At 37.6% G+C, this 22,027-nt stretch overlaps 1 protein-coding gene across 1 annotated transcript; it reads right to left on the bottom strand.

Moving 5' to 3' along the window:
• Positions 1–802: 802 nt before the first annotated feature.
• Positions 803–21,783, bottom strand: LOC118833683 (olfactory receptor 7A10-like). The gene is made up of 2 exons (XM_036741060.1): positions 21,290–21,783; positions 803–1,745 (listed from the first exon to the last, which is right to left on the bottom strand). Exons 1-2 carry the CDS (start codon positions 21,781–21,783, stop codon positions 803–805), a joined length of 1,437 nt encoding a protein of 478 aa, XP_036596955.1.
• Positions 21,784–22,027: the final 244 nt, after the last annotated feature.

Genomic DNA, 22,027 nt, shown 5'->3' with positions numbered 1-22,027 from the left:
TATGCTTATGAAAATAGTCTCCTTCAGTGCCTCATCATGTCAGATGTCTACATTAGATTCTTGAAGTCTTTGCCAGCAAAACACAATCTCTGTTAGGGTTTCAACACATTGGAGGGGCTTTGAGAATAGGGGCTTGGACAGATGATATGGCTGTTGTCCAAGGACAGCTAAGCTAAAAACAAAAAGCATTGGGTACTGGTTAGTGATTTTTTTGCTCAAAATAACTCATGAAGACATTTTGTGAAGGACATAAGGAAGTGGGCATCAGATTTGGTGGAGGGACCAAGCACAGCAAGATCCTAACTATTTCTTTTCTAATCCTTTTTTTTCTTCTTAAATTGTATAGAATTTTAAAGTGGATAGTATGCTTTTCATTTGATCGATAGACATAACTTGCCTTGTGGATACAACAATTGCCATAATCTCCATTACACATAAGAAAATATTGAGACTCAGAGGTATTATGTGACTTGCCCAAGATACATAGATTATGACCCAGAAATTAAAACCAAGATCTACTAATTCTACATCTAATGCTTCTTTAGAAAAAGCAGATGTTGTAACAAAGCACATTGAGGAAAACAAGATGGCAACATTACAGAAAGTCCATAAATCAATAACATGAAGGAGACCAGTCCAAGTGACAGTAAAAGAGATCATATAGGTAGGAAAACATTACCCTAAATAATAATCTTTGGACTGTCCTGAACTTCAGAATTTGGATTCGAGGTTTGTGCCTCCCAGAATTTTGAACTTAAATATCAATGCAACATTCCAGGGCCAGGACCACACCCAGACTCCATCAGTGAGAGGGAGACTTTTTGCTAAAAACTCTCGTCATGGCATCTTTAATATCCTTGTTCCTCATGCTGTAGATGAAGGGGTTCAACATGGGGGTGACCACAGAATACATTGCTGAGGCAACTGAGGTCTTCCAGGAGGAGTGCATAGTTGAGGGACTCAGATATACTCCAAGTCCAGTGCCATAGAATAAAGAAACAACAGTGAGGTGAGACACACAGGTAGAAAAGGCTTTATATTTCCCCCCAGAAGATGGGATTCTCAATAAGGAGGAACATATCTGACTATAAGAGAAAACGATGCATGTGAGGGGGAGAATACCCAACAAGACAGTTTCAAAATACACAAAGATATCATTGATGAGGGTATCAGAACAAGAGAGTTTTATAACCTGACTAATATCACAGTAAAAATGAGGAAGTTCATGTTCAGTACAGAAGGACAGGTGGGTCATTAGTAAAGTGTGGAGAGTGGAGTTTAGAAGACTGATAGCCCATGAGATCAGAACCAAGAGGCCACAAATCCGTGAATTCATTATGGTGACATAGTGCAGAGGGTGACAGATGGCCACAAAACGGTCATAGGCCATGACAGTGAGAAGAAAATTATCTAAGAAAACAAAAACCATGAAGAAATACATTTGGGTAAGGCATCCAGCATAGGAGATAACCTCGCTGTGTGTTAGGATGTTCAGCAACATCTTGGGGACTGTAGTGGACACCAGACAAAGATCAACAAAGGACAGATTAGAAAGGAAGAAGTACATTGGGGTGTGGAGATGAGAGTCAGAGGCAATGGCCAACATGATGATAAGGTTTCCAACCACAGTGACCATGTATATGCCCAGGAAGAGCCCAAAGAGGGGCAGCTGCTGCTCTGGCTTCTCAGAAAGTCCCAGGAGGAGAAATTCTGACACAAGTGTTTGGTTTTCTGGTCCCATGCATCTGGTGTATCTACAAGGAAAAAGACATGGTAAGAGCCTAAAATGGAAATACAGTTACTTCACACTTTTGTAACGGAAAGAAAACTAGATTTGGACTCAGAAAACTCAAGGTGAAATTCCAGATCTACCCCTTAATGCCTTAGGCATTATGATCTTAGGCAATTCCACACCCCCCCCCCATTTTATTAGACTCAAATTCCTCATATATAAAATTAAGTTACACTAGGTCGTCTAGTTTCTTTTCAGGTTTCACATCCCAAGAAACTCCACTAACCATACTTAGAACTTAAGAAGTTATGAATGAAATGAAACATCTCTTCTGAAAAATAATATACATTGAAGTTAAAATGTTCTGTGAGTTAAACATTGAACACAGAACAATAAAAATGGAAGCATATGGAACAGAGAATTAGTTTCAATTTTGAAGGGGAGATAATATTTTTTAATTCAACAAATAGTAGATATGAATTGGGACCAAATATATGTGCTTGCCTATATGAAGTTAAAAACATCTGTAAAATAAAAAACAATGAATGGAGAAAGTATTTACAGTAGTTGTTACAGGAAAAAGACATTTAAATATATATGGAATTGTGTTTTAAAAATCACAGAGGTAATTTGATGAACAATGATTGAGAGGTATGAAAATTTTTCAAAGGAAAGATACATATCTCATTACTGAAATGATGCTCAATTTTCCTAAAAACCAAAAAAGATGCACAAAGATATTTCAAAGATATAACACCCAGGAAATTAAATGAAAATAATCAAAAGAAACAAAACCCAACACTGATCATTTTGGGGAGGAATACGTACACTCATTCAATGCAGATGGAATCACAAAGTTCTAAAATCTTTTTGAACAGAAATCTGACATTGAATAATGAAAGGTTAGAAAATAAACCTCTATTGACCCAATAACTCCATTTTTTGAACTGTATCATGAAAGCAAAAAAATCATTGGTTCAAAGATTTTCATAGAAAAATTCAAGAAATACAATGAAACAAGCCTGCAATATGGGAATAATTAGTTTGTTATACGTTATTGATACTACAAAATGTAATACAATTTACGCCAATATTTGGGAATAATAAAATCATAGAAAAAATCTTTATGAAATAATGCTGAGTGAAAAAAGCAGAGCCGTAAGCTGAGAACACACTAATTATGATCGTTCAGAAAGAAAAGTGAATATTAAAGAACAGACAAACAATCCTAATAAAGACTTTGAGGAACTGAATAAAAATTTACTATGATACCTTATACATTGAAATTTAATTTTTTTAAGTATATAGATGCTAAACACATTTATTTGGTTCTATTGGTATTTTCTTTTGAAAAATATGAACACCCAGGGATGATCAACTGTGAAATCCTTGATTACTTTGATCATTACAATGATACAGGAAAATTCCAGACTCATGATAAAAAAATATTTCACTCTTCCAGAGAGAGAGGGACCTGATGAACTAAGTACAAATTGAAGTACAATTTTCTCTCTATATATATTTCTTGCTTTTTTAGAAATATGACTAATACGAGATGTATTTAGCACGATTTCACATGTATAGCTGACGTAGTATTGCTTGCCTTCTCAATAGCTGGGGGAATGAGAAAATTTGGAAATCAAAATTTAAAAAAAAGAATGCTAAGAAAAATAAATAATAAATCAAAATGTTTTCAAAATGTATAACCGTAACCAATTTTAATCATCTGAAGAGGGATCCCAATTATGGGAGACAGGGACAATGATCTGGCATCAAAGCAGAATACAATGACAACAGTTCCAGAATTGAGAGAGGAGAAAGCGGGTCATTTGAGGCAACTTCATTCATTGTCCCAAAGCAAAAAGTTAGGCAGGTGCTAAAGGGAAGAGGTGAACTCAAGATCCAGAAGTCAATATCAGCACTGCTTCGATGTTTGGTCCAAGGGAACAAAGCAAGGTAAGTATGATCTAGGCCATGGTAATAGTCTTTAAACATTTTGGTCTCATAACCCCTTAATTTTCTTAAAAATTATTGAGGACCCTGAAAAGGAGTCCTATCAATATTTACCATATTAGTAATTAAGATTAATAAATATTTAAAATATTTAAAAATTCAATTACACATAATTATCCCATAATAGGGCAGCTAGGTGACAAAGTGGATAGTGTGCCGGACCTGGAGTCAGAAGGACCCAAGTTCAAATCTGGCTTCAGACACTTACTAGCTGTATGACCCTGGGCAAGTCACTTAAGCCTGCTTGCCTCAGTCTCCTCATCTGTAAAATGAGCTGGAGAAGGAAATGGCAAACCACTGTAGTATCTTTCCCAAGAAAACCTCAAAAGGAGTCATGGAGAGTCAGATGTAACTGAAATGACTGAACAACAGCAAAAACTCACTAGATGTTAACTTAAATAACGTATTTTAATCCAAAATAACTATATTCTCCCAAACAAAAATTTAAAGGGTAAGAGTAGCATTCTTTTACATTTCTGCCAATGTGAATTATAAATTAATTTTGTACAAACAGTGCAAATGTCAATGTCCTTATTCCAGAATAACTTATGTGATTCAAAAAACATTTTCAATGCTCTACTATTTATGCCCCGATTTTGTTTAATGCCAGGCATTCATATAAAAGAAGTTCTTCTTCAATACTTAGTTGGTCTTGAAACCAAATGAATATAAACAAAACAGAATGTCTAGCAACATCTGCAGATTTATCCATTTGTGAGGCAAAACTACAATTCTGCAGATGAGATACTAACTCATTCTTCATATTTGCAGCTAACTCTTAATTCACAAGCCATATCCACTTTGGAAAAGTACTTTGCGATCATGAGAGAATGAGAAAGGCAGGCAATATCTTTGTATTATTATGTAAATATTTTTGACCTTGCAGACCTCACGAAAGGGTCTTGGGGATCCCCAGCCATATCCAGAACACACTTTGATAATCATTGGTCTAAAATAGAGACAAAGTCCAAGAACCCAGGCATCTGAAAAGCTTGAACTCCTACAAGAGAGATATTTTCCCATGTCATTTGTTCAACGTATTCACTATACTGATATTTTCAGAAGACCGATAAAAAGACCAATGTACGGTGTTATAGCAATGCAGGTTTTGACTCAAGATAAGTGGAAATCTGCCAACAATCAGATTTATGCAGAAGTGAAATGGAATATTTGGGAAGACAGTAAGTTTCCCATCACTGAGATTCTTTCAGAAGAGATTAAAATGACCACTTATCCATGGAATCACCATTCATCCGTTTTTTAATTTGGCTTTTAAGGTTCAAAATCTTGTTATCTTTAGGCATTTCTATTCTCTCACTTCCTACATCCAATCACATCCCAAGTGCTTTTGATGTTATGCACAAAATACCTGCCATTCACATTTTCTTTTTTATTACCATTATGATGATCTTAGCACAAGCTTCATTACCATCAATGTGTACTCTTGAAGCCTCTAGAAAAAAAACCCTCAACATACTGAAAAAATAGTTGTATAAATGGCAACCAGAAAAGAATAGGGTTTCCTTTCATGGTTCTAGAGGCAATTTTGGTCTTTAAAGCCTCCACAAGAAGTTCTGTTGCCATCTCATTCATACAGCAACAACTTCAAGGAAGAGATATTGGGTTAATTTAGAATTTGTGGTATGTCATATTCATGGAGTAAATTCAGCACCATGATCACTGACTGTTCCTATACAAAGACTCGTAACATCTCAGAACTGGAGCAGTTTTCAGCAGTCATTATGTTTAATCTCTATCAAGACAGGAAATCCTCTTCACAATGTCTCAGAAAATCAGTTAGCAATCTTCCTTTTTAAGATCTCCTGTAAGTGTGAATACACTACCTCCCAAGTGAGATCATCTCTCCACAGCTCTAGAAATTTTTTATTTATATCAGGGCCAAGTCTCACTGTCTACAGCTTCATTAAAACACAGACACTCAGGTTCAGGTCATCTAGGCAAATGTCCATCCGATGCCATAATATCCTCCAATGACAACCCTGTTAAGTGTGTACTCATCTTTGATCTAACCACAGTACTACCTTCTATCTTTGAGAACAGGAAATGACCCCCTCTGTTCTTGTTAGGCATCACTATGGAAAATTCTTTATGTGCTGTTGCTCAGAGTCTTTCTGGACATTGAGACAGATTTACTTGAGACGACAGATCTATACTGGACTCTGATCCCTCCTGTTGTAATGACAATAACAGCTAATTGTAAAACATAATTTAAAGTTACCAAATATTTCTGTAAGCATATAAATGTTTAATTTCAATATAACCTGTGAAATACATATGGCAGATGCTACTCTATTTCATGGTCTCAGGGCATAGAAGGGAGTGAAATTGCCCAAGATCCTACAGGTATTCAGTAGGAGGACTGGGGCCTTAACTGAGTTTTCTTTACTCGGAATCTGGGACTTTTTCCATCTGCTCTCCCAACTTTGGGTCATGGTGAACTCTGGATTTTGAGCTAGACTCAAGGCTGGATCAGACTAGACCAGACTCTAGACTAGATTGTGCTCTGATTTGGATTTGGACTGGCTTGTCATGAGCTTCCTCAATTTCTGAGGAAAAAATTGGTACCTCTCGACCTTGCCTTCCTTCCTACATTCTTTCCCTTTTTTCTTAGTACTTACTGATCATCACCAATAGGCAATGTTTGATTGATCTTGCTTTTGTCCTGGATTGTTGTCAGTAAGGAAGACACCCCAACTCTCTCTTCCCTGGAGAATAGAGAGATGGCCTCAGGCATGAGGAGTGATGTCTGAGTGAGGTACAAATAGACTACCTCCTGTCCTGGAACAGATGGTTTCCCTAGGGCCAATGGCAGGTAGGGGAATATTTGTGATTTCTAGAGGCACAGAGTCACACTCATCCCCATGGCTCCTCATTAGACAAATCATACAATTGTCTTTCCATTCCTGGAGCATCTCAATTCCCAGTGGACAACAGAGAACCCTGGCAGAAAGCTCTCTAACAATGAAAGCTATACAACAATGGAATTGGCTGTCTTATTTGCTATATCTGAGGAACAGCAAGAAGACCAGTTTGGCTACCACATTACATGGGATTTGGGGCAATGTATGATTGCAATAAAAATAAAAGTTAGGGTCCAAGAACTTGAGAGATTTAAAGCTAAATGTAAGAGATAAATTTTATCTTAGAATGAGGAGGGAGCCAATGGAGTTTAATGATTGTGAGAGTGATGTGGTCAGTTGTATACCTAAGGAAAAAATCACTTTAGCACATATGTGTAAGGTGGATTGGAGGAGAAAGAAACTTGAGAGAAGGATACATATTAGGAGGCTGATGTACTAACCCTGGTGAGAGACGATAAAGCTGGAGATAAGGTGGTAGCTAACTAAGGAGAAAGATGGGAATGAATGCAAGAGATGTTGTGGAGGTAGAATTAGCAAGATCTGGCAAACAAGGGACTAAGTAAGAAGAGAACAGTGAGGAGTCCAGAATGGTGCTGTGATTGTGAACCTATGAAGCTGTAGGAATGGTGATGTTTTCAATAAAAACAGGGAAATACAGAAAAAGATGGGTTTAGACAGAATGGTCCAACAACTTGTATTTTGGACATGGTGAGTTCATAATATCTTCCAGTGTGAAGTGTCCAGAAGACAGTTGGAAGATGTGACTCTGCAGCTCAGGGGAAAAACAGAACTTGAGTCTTTGCATCAAAATGATAATTGGAACTTTTAAGCAGAATGTAGTTTTCTTGTTTATCTCTCTTGTCTTTGTCAGTGGATATTATTTTTTCATTTGAGATCTGAGTCACAAACTGTGATTCTTGCTTTATGTAGAGTCACTTGATATAGAGGTTTCATTCAATCTATTCATTTTTACTTGGTTTGTGTCTTTAGGTTCTAAATGCATTTCATTTATGCAGCATATTTTTGGACAGACATCAGTCTGAGTCCTTGTACTCCCTTGTATGCTGTGGAGGGAATGTACCCGTTTATTTAGAATGAATAAATGTAAAATATAATTAAAACGTTCCTGGCTTCCCATCGAGTATTGTCTATTCCTGGACAGGGTATAAATATTTATAACGTGAGGCAACCACAAAGATGAATGTATAATCTTTGATTTCGAATGGATTCTTATCAGAAGAGCTACCCTTTCATTGGCTCATGAAAATGAATTTTAATTGAAGACTCTGTAGGGATAAAAGTTTGCCCACTTGACCTAGAGAGTGGTTTCTGAACCACAGTTCTCCAGTAAGTAGAAAAATGGGAATACAGGAGATTTCATGAGCAAGACAAGCTGGAGGGGTTGCCTTATAAGTATCCCTAAGTTAGAGCCTTCAGGAATCTCGCCCAAGCTTGAATTCTTTGTATATTCACATCAATTGCTTTATATAACTCCCATTTTCCTCCCAATATGAAGCACTTCAAATTTTCTTTCCCAATAACTAGAATGCATGAGAGACTGTGTCCAGATAGGATATGAATGAGACTGTCCCTCTCTCATTGCTAGTGGAGGCTTCAGGCATGGCATACAACATAGTATCTTTACTCCCCTTTTTTTTCTCTTGGGTCTAACTTACTTTTTCCATCCTCCCCTGTCCCATCCCCCTACCCACCCAAAAGGATGTGGCCAGCCATGACCACAACCATGTGGCTAAAAAGCACTATGCTCCTCTTCAGAGTCCTGAGGATAATGCTGGTATCAAGGCAATACCTTCCTAATCCTCACTACTTCCCAATCCTGAAGCCCCAGTGATATGCTTCTTAGTTAAACAAAATCAGTCACCATAGCACCATTAATTGTTTCTTTAAGTTATCATTTTATCACTAAAAATCTGTCCTTGCTTTCACCATATCCCCACCACCATACAACTGAGCATAAAAGAAAAACAAAACCCTTGTTACACACACATAGATTCCAGCCAAACAACTTTCTTCACTGCCCATGTTGAAAAATATGCCTCACTCTGTAATTATTTGCATTTTGATTAGGACAAGACACCCATGTTTCATAAATAGTCCTTGGAATCATGGTCATTACAATGATCTGAATTCCTAATTCTTTCAAAACCATATGTCTTTACCTTATTGTCATCGTATAAATTTTTCCCCTAATTCTCTGCACTTTCCTCTGTATCAGTTCTTAAACATTCTTAAGCAGGTTTCTCTGAAAACATCCCCTTCATCACTTGTTACAACACAACTATGTTCTATCACATTTATATACCATAACGTGTTCAACCATTTCCTACTTGATAGACATCCCCTCAAACTACCATTCTTTGCCACCCAAAAAAAACCTATAAATATTTTGTATGTCCTTAGAGTTTGTTTTGCTTAGGGTTAATCCCTCTTTTAATTTACCCTTCCTCTAATTCCCCCTACCCCTGTTTCCCTCTTTTTTCCTAGTGAGTGAAATGTTTTTTTCTGTATTCAGCGCTGTCCCTGTCTTTATGTATTCTTCCCTCCTTTGACCAACTCAAATGAGAGTGAGATTCAAGTGTCAGCTCCACCTCCTTCTTTCTTTGTAAAGACTTCTACTTGTGTACTCTGATGAAGTGAAATTATTTTCTCAAACATTCTTTTTCTCCCTCCCCTCCACCCAGTGTATTCTTCTTCTCTTCCATTTCCACTCTTTTCTTAAGATCATCAAAACACAATGGAACCACTCCTAGGCCTTCTCTCTAATTTTGCTATGACCTCTGATGATCCTAGGGTTCAAAGATGATACACATGTATCATCTCCCAATATTGGCATGTAAGCAATTTATACTTGCTTAGTCTTTTATCATTGTTCATTCAGGTTTAGATTTTTATGTTTCTCTTCATTCTTGTGTTTGAACTCCAAAGTTTCTATGTACCTCTTGTCTCTTGTAATGGTAATGTGAATTTGAAGATCTTCCGATCCATTAACAGGCCCCTGTGACCTGCTTCCTTCACATGGAAGCCTAAGTTACACGAAGCCTGTAATGGGAGGAGCTTGCTGAATGGGTGGATCAGGAAGTGTGGAGCAGGAAGGGTGCAATAGGAAGGGTGGAGCAGAATGAAGTAAGTTGGTCAGAGAAGTTAGAGCTGAGGGAGAGAGAGGAAGCAGGCAAGCAGCTAGCTGTGAGATTTTGTTTGTGGGAAAGCCCTAGCAGGGGAAAGGCTTTGGGATGGTGGTGCTCTCTGCAGTGATAATGTGTATAAACCTCTTTGTTGCTATGACAGATTTGGTTTTCTAGTGTTGGGATTTGGCTTTCTGGTGTTTGAATAAATGTTTTGGTTCTGTCTTCCATATGGGAAGTCTGTTATATTTTGTGATTCCAACTGTGCCAGCATATTCATAGTCACTGTTGGTGCTGTGAATGTTGCATTGGCAATACACCTCTTTATCTGGAATGCTTGGAAGTCCTCTGTTTCATTAAAAGACCATTTTCCCACTGGAGGAGAATTATTATTGGCTGTGAACCTACACATTTTGCCTCCCACAATACCATATTCCAAGATCTCTACTTCTTTATGGTAGTGGCTGATAAACCATGTGTGATCCTGACTGTGGCTCCTCAGTACTTGAATTCTTTCCTCTTGACTGCTTTCAGTACATTTTTTAAACCTGGAAGCTCTGGATTATGGTTGTAATATTTCCAGGAGTTTTCATTTTAGCATTTCTTTCAGAAGTTGACTGAGGGATCACTTTTATTTCTACTTTACCCTCTGCTTCTAAGAAATCTGGCCTGTTTTCTTTAAAGATTTCTAGAATATTATGTCTAGGCTTGGTCATGGTATTCAACCAGTCCAGTAAGAATTTTTTTCTCCTCATTTCTTCTAGACCACTTGTTTTTGCTATGAGATACCTTGCATTTTCTTCTATTTCTCAGTCTTGTGAAAAATACTCTTTCTTCCCTTTTTTTCTTCTCACCATGTACCCACTTATTCATAATGAATAAATGTAAAGTTGAGTGCCATTCTAATGTTCAGGGAGTTTGTTGCTTGGGCAGGGTTTTCCACTTCTTGGATCAAGCTATTACTTCCCTTCCTAATTCTTCTTCCATAGCTCTCATATCTTTTCCATTTTTTCTCTGCAATTTCATTTCATTTCTGAAAATATTTTAACCACTATTAACACTCCTCTTTCATATCTTCCAATAATTCTAGTGGACTGTATGCCCAAGATGTATTTTTTCTTTGAGGCTTTGTTTGTATACATTTTTGGAGTTATTCTCTTTTTCTGGGTTTTGTCTTGAGTGCCCAGGGGGCTTGCAGTATAATATTCCAGAACATAAAGAAGCTAGGATTACAAACAAGAATCACCTTCTTCTGGAAATGAGTGTAAGCCTTCAGGAATAAATATAGGTAATTAATGAAAAAAAGGACTTTCAAGAATTCCTGGTGAAAAGACAAGAGCTGAACAGAACATGTGATCTTCAAATATAAGACTTGAGAGAAGCAAAAGAAGATAAACAGGAAAGAAAAAAATATGAGGAATTTTTAAAAAAGGTTAAACTGTCTATTTTCCTACAAAGGAAGATGATAGTAATAACCTTTAAGTACTTTACCATTATGGGTGGATGGAGCCAAAATGGCAGCGTGAAAACAGGGACTCCCTTGAGCTTTCCCCCAAATTCCTCCAAGCACCTGTAAAAATTACTCTAAATGAATTCTAGAGATAAGGAACCCACAAAATGACAGAGTGAAACACGTCTCCACCTCAAGACAGCCTGAATGGTCACTGGGAAGTGTGACAGTAATTAGGATGGAAATTTTTTTTCTTAGCATCTTCATTTAATTTATTTAATATATTTAGTTTTCAGCACTGATTTTCACAAGAGTTTGAATTACGAATTTTCTCCCCATTTCTACCCTCCCGCCCAATCCAAGATGGCATACATTCTGAGCCAAGATGGGAGGATGGAAATTTTGTTTTACCATTTTCTATTTTAGAATGCTAAAGCAATCAAGTGCCTTTGATTAAGCCTTACTAGGTGCAAAGGCCCAGGCCTACACCCTTTTGCTAACTAGGTGCAAAGCCCCAAGCTCATACCATTTTGCTGATTAGGTGTGAACCCTTCAGACCCTACAAAGGGTATATAATCTCACAGGTTAGCATTTTGTCTGGGGCTCTCACTCACTGGAAGAGTGTTGATGTGGAGACTCTGGGTAGCCGCTGGAGCCCCCCCCCCCCCCCGCCCTGGCTTTGAAGAAAACCCAGAAGTTGGTGTTTCTCTTTTTGGTAACTATGTATGTGATGTCTTGATGAGATAAAGCCTGTCTCTTGAATTGTGTTATTTGATCTGTTGATATTTCCTGTTTGTAATTTCTACTTTCATTTGCTCTGAAGTTCAGGGTGCTGGCTTTTTCCCCTGAACTGAGTGAATGACACATGTATGTTTGAGTAAAGTGAGATTGTTAAGCCCTTAAAGTTGCTTTCCTTAGAAAAGCAGATGAAAAAAAAACCTGTGCTGGCAGCTCTTGTTGCTGGTCTTCTTCAGTCTTACACCTCAGCAGCAGCTACAAGCTACATTGTTGTTACAGAAGAGACAATCACACCATGCTGGGAGCAGAATGCAGCCCAGCATGGGCGATGCTGGAAGAGACCAGGCTGGAGTAGAGTGGGAAGAGCAGGACTCAGGGCACTGAATCACTGGCATCTGTGGCAGTTTCCAGACTTTCCAACCCACAAATTCCAGGTCACTGGGAAACTTGTGAGAGAAGTGCACGTTCTGGCTCCAGCCCTGGGGTGGCAAAGGTGGGTGCAGCTGCTTCCAGAACTCCAGACCCACAGACAGTGGGGGGAATCGAGCAGCTAATCAGAGGGGGAGTGCAGGGATTTCTTGCTTTGCCCTGCTTGGATCTGGGTCACAAAATCCTGGTTGACTGTCCTTGGGGGAGTGGGAGCACTGGTGTGGCAGAGCTTGTGATGGCTGTGGAGAGGTAGTACTCCTGGTAGTTACACAGCAGAAAGGAGTGCATGCACTCACAGACCAGGGCACAGGCCAGGAGAGGAGCAACATACCCCCTCATAAAAGAAGTAGCTCTGAAAACAGAAGAGCAAAACCCCTGAAGCATGGGACAAAACACTCTCCACTCTGGAAGTAGTCATACCCTGACAAAGAGCTGAAATATCAAGTAATTGGCTGGGGAAATGAGCAGACAGTGTAAAAGGACTCAGGCTATAGAATCTTTCTTTGGTAACAAAGAAGATCAAAACATACATCCAGAAGAAGTCAACAAAGTCAAAGATCCTACATCAAAAGTCTCCAAGGAAAATATGAATTTGTCTCAGGCCATGGAAGAGCTCAAAAAGGATGTGGAAAATCAAGTAAGAAAAGTAGAGGAGAAATTGGGAAGTTAAATGAGAGGGATGCAAGAAAATCATTAAAAATGAGTCAACAACTTGCTAAAGTAGACCCAAAGAATACTGAAGAAAATAGCACCTTGAAAACAGACCAATGCAAATGGGCAAAAGAGCTCCAACAAGCCAATGAAGAGAAGAATGCTTTAAAAGGCAGAATTAGTCAAATGGAAAAGGAGGTTGAAAAGATCACTGATGAAATCACTGTCTTAAAATTAGAATGAATCAAGTAGAAGCTAGGGACATTATAAGAAATCAAGAAATTATAAAACAGAACCAAAAGAATGAACAAAATGGAAGACAGTGTGAAATATCTCATTGGGGAAACCACTGAACTGGAGAATAGATCCAGGAGAGATAACTTAAAAATTACTGGACTACCTGAAGGTCATGATTGAAAAAAGAGCCTAGACATCATCCTTAAAGAAATTATCAAGGAGAACTGCCCTGATATTCTAGAGCCAAAGGGTAAAATAGAAATTGAAAGAATCCACTCATTGCCTCTTGAAAAAGATCCCCAAAAGAAAATGCCTCAGAATATTATAGCCAAAGTCCAGAGTTCCCAGGTCAAGGAGAAAATATTGTAAGTAACCAGAAAGAAACAATTTGAGGATTGTGGAAACACAATCAGGATAACACAAGATCTAGCACTTTCTATCTTAAGGGATCGAAGGGCTTGAAGTATGATATTCCAGAGGGCAAAGGAGCTAGGATTAAAACCAAGAATCACCTACTCAGCAAAAATGAGTATAACACTCCAGGACAAAATATAGATTTTTAATGAAATACAGGACTTTCAAGCATTCCTGATGAAAACACCAGAGCTGAATAGAAAATCCGACTTTCAAATACAAGAATCATGTGAAGCATGAAAAGGTAAACAGGAAATAGAAATCATAATGGACTTACTAAAGTTGAACTATTTTGTTTACATTCCTACATGGAAAGATGATATTTGTAATGCAAGAGACCTTTCTCAGTATTAGGGAAGTTGAAAGGAATACACCCCCCACACACACACACACACACATAGACAGAGTGCACAGGATGAGTTGAATATGAATGGATGATATCTGAAAAAATAAAATTAAGGGGTGAGAGAGGAATATATTGGGAGGAGAAAGGGAGTGATAGAATGGGGTAAATTATCTCACATAAAAGTGGCAAGAAAAAGCTGTTGTAATGAAGGGAAGAGGGAGTAGGTGAAAGGGAATGAGTGAATCTTGCTCTCATCAGATTTGCCTTAAGGATGGAATAACATACACACTCAATTGGGTTTCTTACCCTACAGGAAAATAGGTAGAAGGTCATGTATGGGGTGACAGAAGGGAGGGCAGATTGGGATAGGAGTTTCAAAAGGAAACACTTTTGAAAAGGGACAGGGTCAAAGGAGAAAATTGAATAAAGGGGGACAGGATATGATGGAGGGAAATATAGTTAGTGTTTCACAACATGAATATTTTGGAAGTGTTTTACATAGTGATACACGTATGACATATATTGAATTGCTTGCTTTCCCAAGCAGGATGGGTGGGGAGGGAAGAAGGGAAAGAATTTGGAACTCAAAGTTCTAAAAACAAATGCTTAAACAAAAATGTTTTTACATGCAACTGGGTAATAAGATATGCAGGCAATAGGATACAGAAATCTACCTTGCCCTACAAGAAAGTAAGGGAAATGGAACTAAGGACCAGGGTGATAGAAGGGAGGCCAGACTGGGGAAAAGGGAAATTAGAAAAATGCCATCTTGGGGTGGGGGGAGGGTAGATATGGGGAGAAAATTTGTAATTCAGAATCTTGTGGAAATCAATGTTGAAAACTAAAAATACATTTAAAAATAGAAAAAAAAACTTTTTCATTTTTAGCGGAATCAAAAGGGCTGCATATAGACAGATGTTGTAGTGTGAGTTTACCATAATCAGATGATATCTAAAAAAAACCCCAACAAATTAAGGGTGATAAAGATTGTACCAGAAGAAGAGGGGAAGGGTATATGGAATGGGACAAATTATCTCACATAAAAGAGGCACAAAAGAGGTATTACAGTGGAGATGAAGATAAGAGTGGGTGATGAGCAATTATCAGAAGTAAAACACTTGGGAGGAGAGACAAGGTAAAAGGGGTGTGTGTGCATGTGTATTGTGTTTGTGTGTGTGTCTGTGTGTATTTGTGACAGACAGACAGAGACAGAGAGAAAGAGAGAGAGTACAGTTTTCATAACTATAAATGTGAATGGCATGAACTCACAGATAAAACAGAAATGAATAGAGTGGACTAAAAATCAGAATCTAACAATATGTTGTTTATGGGTAGATTTTTTCTTGTGAAAGTCTGGTGATTTCCACTGCTATTCTTCCTAACTTGTAGATGCTCTTTATGACATCTAGATTAATGGGCACAGATAAGTAGTTTTCTCCCTTCCTTTCATTTTCACTTTAAAACTCATATGATTGGATTGGTAAATCTTCAGGAAAATAGATTTTTAGTATTTCAAATAAATTCAAACACATTTGAAGCAAAGAGACACGGAGCAAATGTAAGGAGCTGGAGCAGAATATACTATGCTTCACCTAAAGTAAAAGAAAAGCAGGACTTAAAATCATGATCTTGGACAAAGCAAAAATATATCTAATTAAAAGAGATATGGAAAAATACTCTAACTTGCTAAAAAGATACCATAGACAGTAAAGCTATATCAATACTAAATATTTATATGCCAAATGATATAGCATCCAAAATTTTAAAGGAAAAGTTAAAAGAGTTACTGGAAGAAACAGTAAAACTATCCTAATGGGGACCTCAACTTTCGCCTCTTGGAATGAGATAAATCTACCAAAATACAAACAAGAAAGACATTAAGGAGGTGAATAGAATTTTAGAAAAGTTAGCTATGGTAGACCTCTGAAGAAAATTTGATGGGAATAGAAAGGAATATATCTTTACTCAGTGATACATGGCACGTACACAAAAATTGACTATGTATTAGGGCATTTAAAAACCACACAATTAAATGCAGAAAATCAGAAATTTCAAATGCATCCTTTTCAGATCATAATATAATAAAAATTACATTCAATAAAGGGCTATGGAAACATAGATTAAAATCAGTTGGAAAAGAAATAATCTAGTAGTAAAGAACAAGTCAGTCAAAGAAAAAGTCACAGAAATAATAATTTCATTAAAGAGAATGACAACAATGAGACAACATACCAAAATTTATAGGATGTCCCCAAAGCAGTACTTAGAGGAAAATTAATATCTCTAAGTGTTTACATCAATAAAGTAGAGAAAGAGCAGGTTAGTGAATTGGGCATACAGCTGAAAAAAATATATAAAAAGAACAATTTAAAAATCCCCAATTAAATATCTAGTTGGAAATCATGAAAATCAAAGGAGGGATTAATAAAAGCAAAGGTAAGAAAACCATTGAACTAATAAGTAAAATTTGAAACTGGTTTTATGGAAAAAACAACAAAATTGATGAACCATTTGTTAATTGGATTTAAAAAGCAAAGAAAAAAAGTAAGTTACCAGTATAAAAAATAAAAGGAGGTGAATTCACCACAGATAAAGAGAAAAGTGTGGCAATAATTAGGAGCTTTTTTACTCAATTTTATGCCAACAAATCTGTCCATCTAAGTGAAATGATTGAATATTTACAAAAATACCATTTGCCTAGATAGGCAAAAAGGAAATAGAATACCTAAATAACCCCATCTTAGAAAAAGAAACTAAATAATCCATCAATGAACCCCATAACAATAAAAATCCCGAGGGCCATATGGATTCACAAGTGAATTCTATCAAACATTTAAAGAAAAATTAATCTCAATATTGTATAAACAATTTGGAAAAATAAGCAAATAAGAAGTACAGCCAAATTCCTTTTTACAACACAAATATGATACTGGGGCCTAAACCAGGAAGAGTGAAAACAAAGAAAATTATGGACCAGTTTCTTTAATGAATACTGATGCCAGGATTTTAAATAAAATACTATCAAAGAGATTACAGCAAAAATGACAAAGATCATACACTATGGCCAGGTGAAATTAATACCAGGATTACAAGGCTGTCTCAATATTAGAAAACACTATCAGCACAATTGTCCATCTCAATAATAAAACCAACAGAAATCATATGATCATCTCAACAGATGCAAAAAAGTCTGAAAAAATTTAGCACTCATGCCTATTAAAAACGCTAGAGAGTGTAGGAATAAATGGAGCTTTTCTTAAAATTATAATAATCATCTAGATAAAAGCATCAGCAAGCATTATCTATAACAGGCATAAACTAGAAGTCTTCCCGGTAATATAAGGGGAGAAGCAAAGATGCCCATTATCACCACTATTATTCAAAATTGCTAGAAAAACTAGCTATAGCAATGAGAAGGAAAAGAAATTAGAGGAATGTTAAAAACTGTTTGAATGTTAATAATATATAATATAAAGTATAATAATTTTAATTGGGGAATATAAAGTATTATAAGAAATTAAATAAAATTAATATGAAAAAGAGTCTGCTTATTTTCTAAGGAAAATTGTTTCTTTAACATATTGTTCATTCTGTGTACATATGTTCATGAGGTTGATGAAAAGTAACTGAGTGAGATTAGGGTTGTCTTGGGACATAGAAGAGAGAAATAGAGTGATCCTCTTTCTAAATCTCCAGGAATTTCCTTGGCTAAAGGCTTGAGACAAGCCAAAGAGATTTTTATTTAAAGCATATTCTTAACCGCTACCAAAGCAGGCAAGAGCAAGTGAATGTCAGTCTAGACTGAACAAAGTAAGCAATGGACTTCTGGAAGGAAAGAGGATTTGTCATAGAAATTTTTCCCCTAAGCCAGATCTGGGGCAGCTGACCTTGGATAAATCTTCCTTTCTATTATTCTTTCAGTGTGGGTTTCAAAGATCTTCATTCTTCTCCTTTCTCACACCGGAATGCAAGACCGTGACTGAGGGGAAAGTCACTCCCATGGAGTGGGAAGTAGCTGGGAGAAAGTCCCACTATTCCAAAGAAGATGGTACAGGAAGGAAGAAGGGAGGAAATGAGGATGAGAAAGAGAAAGAGATAGACAGATTGATACATACATACAACATACATACATACATACATACATACATACATACACAGAGAGACAGAGACTAGAGAGGGGGAGGGAGGGGGAGAGAGAGACAGAGAGACAGAGAATGAGAGGGGGAGGGAGGGGGAGAGAGAGACAGACAGACATTGACAGAGACAGAGACAGAGAAGCTAATTTTCTTCTTCAGCCAAACATTCCAGCTCCGAGCAACTCTGAAACTTAGATTGTTTTCCTGTGAAACTGGTGATTTCCACTGCTATTCTTCCTACCCTCTGGATACTCATTATGGCATCTAGATTAATGGGCATAGAAAGGTAGTTTTCTCCCTTCCTTTCATTTTCACTTCAAAACTCATCTGATTGGATTGGTAAATCTTCAAGAAAATAGATTTTTCATTTCAAATAAATTCAATTCATCAAACTTTTAGTAAAATCCTACTAAGTACAAGACACCCTTCTAGATGCTTGGATAAACAAAGTCTTTCCTTCAGGAACTCACATTGTATAGGGAAGATACTATTTATACATAGGTAAACACATGGCATATACAAAGTAATGCAATGCTTGTTAGCTATGCATGCCTAAGAGCTCTTCGTTTCCACATTTTTCACCTGGTTCAGAAATTCTAATTCTATTCTTACACAGCAGCTTCTTAAACTCCTATTTATTTCCAATATCTGCACTTCCCTTCTGAAATCCATACCTGCAATCAGCTGCAACAAGGAAAACATCACCTATGTTCCTCTACTTCTCTTACTTGCTTTTCCAAATCCTTTTTGAGTTCTTCTATGGCCTGAGACCAATTCATGTTTTTCTTGGATGCTTTTGATGTAGGCTCTTTGACTTTGTTGACTTTGTTTGACATTGTGGCAGGGAAAATTCAAGATGTATATAGACAAAAATGAGAATGTGTGGAGAAAATTTTCTGGGAGTGGGAGTAATACTAATAACTGGGGAAATCGGGAATTCTTGTTGGCGTTAGCACTCAAGCTCAGCAAAGAACGGAACTAGGGAATGCAAGACACAGAGGTGAATACAGGCTCCCCTCTGTTCCATGCATGGCAAACAGCCTCTGTAACGGCTCTGACGGGAGAGATGGGAACATTGTTATAAGTAGGTGAGTTTGCCTGGAATACAAAGAATGTTGGGGCAGTGTTGTGAAATCAGGCCAGGAACACATGTTGCAATTAGATCATAAAGGGTTTTTAAAGTCATAGGAGATGAAATGTTATCATAGCCATAATAGGGAGCCAGTGAAGCATCTTAAACAAAGTTGTGACATGACCAAAAATGAAAGCAATTGGACTTTCCACAGATGTACACATTCAATATCTCATTGTCATATCGAGCTGAACTTAGTTTCTCATAGAATATGTCATCATAGCTCCATTTCTCCCAGGGCCAAAAAGACTACGTCTAAGGTATTAGGCAAAACATGAAGAGGCTCGTCATGAAAGCACTGGCCACCATGTAATGATATTTTTTAACACAGCAGCTCATAATGGCCATCTGCTAAGGCATGGAAGAGTTGGCACCTAGATTCTCAATGATGAAATCCCATATTAATTTTCCCTAATTTCTTCTTCCTTTCCTGGAGCTATATAGAATTTCATCATTTACAAAGTACTTTCACATACAATATTTGATTTGATGTACAAAAAAATGTTCAGCAGTCAGGGTAGGTCTTCCAATTCCCATTTCAGAAATGAAGAAACTGATAAAGATATTGAGTGACTTGGCGAAGGGCACACGGCTCATAAGTGGTAGACTGAGGGCTAAAATCCTGGCCTTGTCACTCCATATCCAGCATTTTTAGCTAGAAAATATCCTGAGGAAGTAAGATGTGTTCAACCAGATGTCAACATGGTGGAAGCTCCAGGAATAGGGGCCATGAAGAAAAAATCAAGGTCATTTATAATGAATGGGCAGAATGAGCCAGTAAAGTAGGAACCTTGAGGTTCATCAATCAACATTTATTAAGCAACAGCTATGTGTCAATTACTGTGCTAAGTATTGGGAATACAAAATGAGGCAATGACAGTCCTTGACCTCAAGGATCACACAATCTAATGGGGGATGCAACATGCAAACAAATATATGCAAACTATACAGGATTAATAGTGCTTAATCCATTAATAACTAATAAATTAAGATAATACATATTAATAATGATTTAAAAATCATTAAGAAAGGGAAGGGACTAGAATTAAGCGGGGTTGGGAAAGGCTTCCAATAAGAGATGGGATTTTTTTAAATTGGGGGCTTAAAAGAAACAAAAGAAGGTAGTAGGTAGGGTTGAGTAGAGAGAGCTTTCCAGACATGGGGGACAGCCCAAGCAAATGCCCAGAGCCAAGAAATGGAGTGTCTTGTTCATGGAACAGCAAAGAGGTTAGTGTATATGCGGTAGGGAGTAAGGTATTAGAAGACTGGAAAGGTAGAAAAGTGCTAAGTCATGAATGTGCTAAGTCATCTGAATGTCAAATGGAGGATTTTGTATTTGATCCTAGAGGCAATAGGGAGCCACTGTTATTCAGTGGAGGAAAGGTGACAGAGTCAGATCTGTACTTTAGGAAAATCACAATAGTGACTAAATAGAGAATAGATTTGAGTTGGGATAGAATGGAAGAATCCAAGATTTCTGTCTCTCAATATTTTCCTCAGAAGTACCAGTGTCTTATTCCAAGGACCAGGATCCAGTACCATTACTGAGAGGAGGCAATTCTGCTAATGAGCCTCCTAAGGGCATCTTTTATGTCCTTATTCCTTAGTGTATAGATGAAGGGGTTCAACATGGGGGTGACCACAGCATACATTGCTGAGACAACTGTGCTCTTCCAGGAAGAGTTCATAGCTAAGGAGCTCAAATGTACTCCAAGCCCTGTGCCATAGAATAAGGAAACAACAGAGAGGTGAGATCCACAGGTAGAAAAGGCTTTATACTTACCTTGAGCAGATGGGATTTTCAAAATGGAAGAACAGATCTGACTATAAGAGAAAAGGATCCCTGTGAGGGGGAGAATACCCAGCAGTCCAGTAACAACATATAGCAAGGCATAATTAATGAGAGTGTCAGAACAAGAGACTTTCAGAACCTCAGCAAGATCACAAAAGAAATGTTGAATTTCATGATCAGTACAGAAAGGGAGCTGTGTTACCATCAGACTGTGAAGAAGGGAATTTAGAAAGCTTATTATCCAGGAGAGCAGCACCAGCTGGCCACAGAGCCTTGGGCTCATGATGGCTGCATAGTATAGAGGGTGACAGATAGCCACAAAACGGTCATAGGCCATTGCAGTGAGGAGGAAATTGTCCAAAGCAATAAAAAACATAAAGAAATACATCTGGGTAAGACAGTCAGCATAGGGGATAGCCTTGTTCTGTGTCAAGATGCTCACCAACATCTTGGGGACTGTGGTGGATACCACACAAATATCCACAAAGGACAAGTTGAAAAGGAAGAAGTACATGGGGGTATGGAGGTGAGAGTCAGAGCCAATGGCCAACATTATGAGCAGGTTCCCAAGAACTGTGACCAAATACATGCCCAAGAATAACCCAAAGAGCGGCCCCTGCTGATCTGGTTTCTCAGAAAATCCCAGGAGGATGAATTCAGTGAATTGTGTTTGGTTTCCTGGTACCATGGGGCTGACTTTTCTGCTGAGAAAGAGAAAGGAGAAGAGTAGGACATGAAAATACAGTCATCTTTGTATATGAAATGGGAAGAACTCTGATGCTGACCAGGCTCTGACAAAGAGTTATTAAACTGCCTGTGCCCTTTGACCCAGCAATACCACTACTATGTTTGTTTCCAAAGATAATTAGGGAAAAAGACATTCAAAACATTCAAAAATATTCATAGCAGTTTATTTGTAGAATTTCCCTTGG

The sequence above is a fragment of the Trichosurus vulpecula genome, chromosome 1, assembly GCF_011100635.1.
Source record: "Trichosurus vulpecula isolate mTriVul1 chromosome 1, mTriVul1.pri, whole genome shotgun sequence".
In the NCBI taxonomy this organism is placed as follows: domain Eukaryota; kingdom Metazoa; phylum Chordata; class Mammalia; order Diprotodontia; family Phalangeridae; genus Trichosurus; species Trichosurus vulpecula.
The sequence above is the reverse complement of the archived record's forward strand: the minus strand, read 5'-3'. Positions and strand labels throughout refer to the sequence as shown.

Bases quoted from the DNA above. Each gene is read 5' to 3' on its own strand.
- LOC118833683 (XM_036741060.1), bottom strand. From the start codon at position 21,783: ATGGTACCAGGAAACCAAACACAATTCACTGAATTCATCCTCCTGGGA. The intron at 1,746-21,289 runs GCTCCCTTTCTG...TAGATACACCAG, and splicing joins CACAGTCTGATGGTAACACA to ATGCATGGGACCAGAAAACC.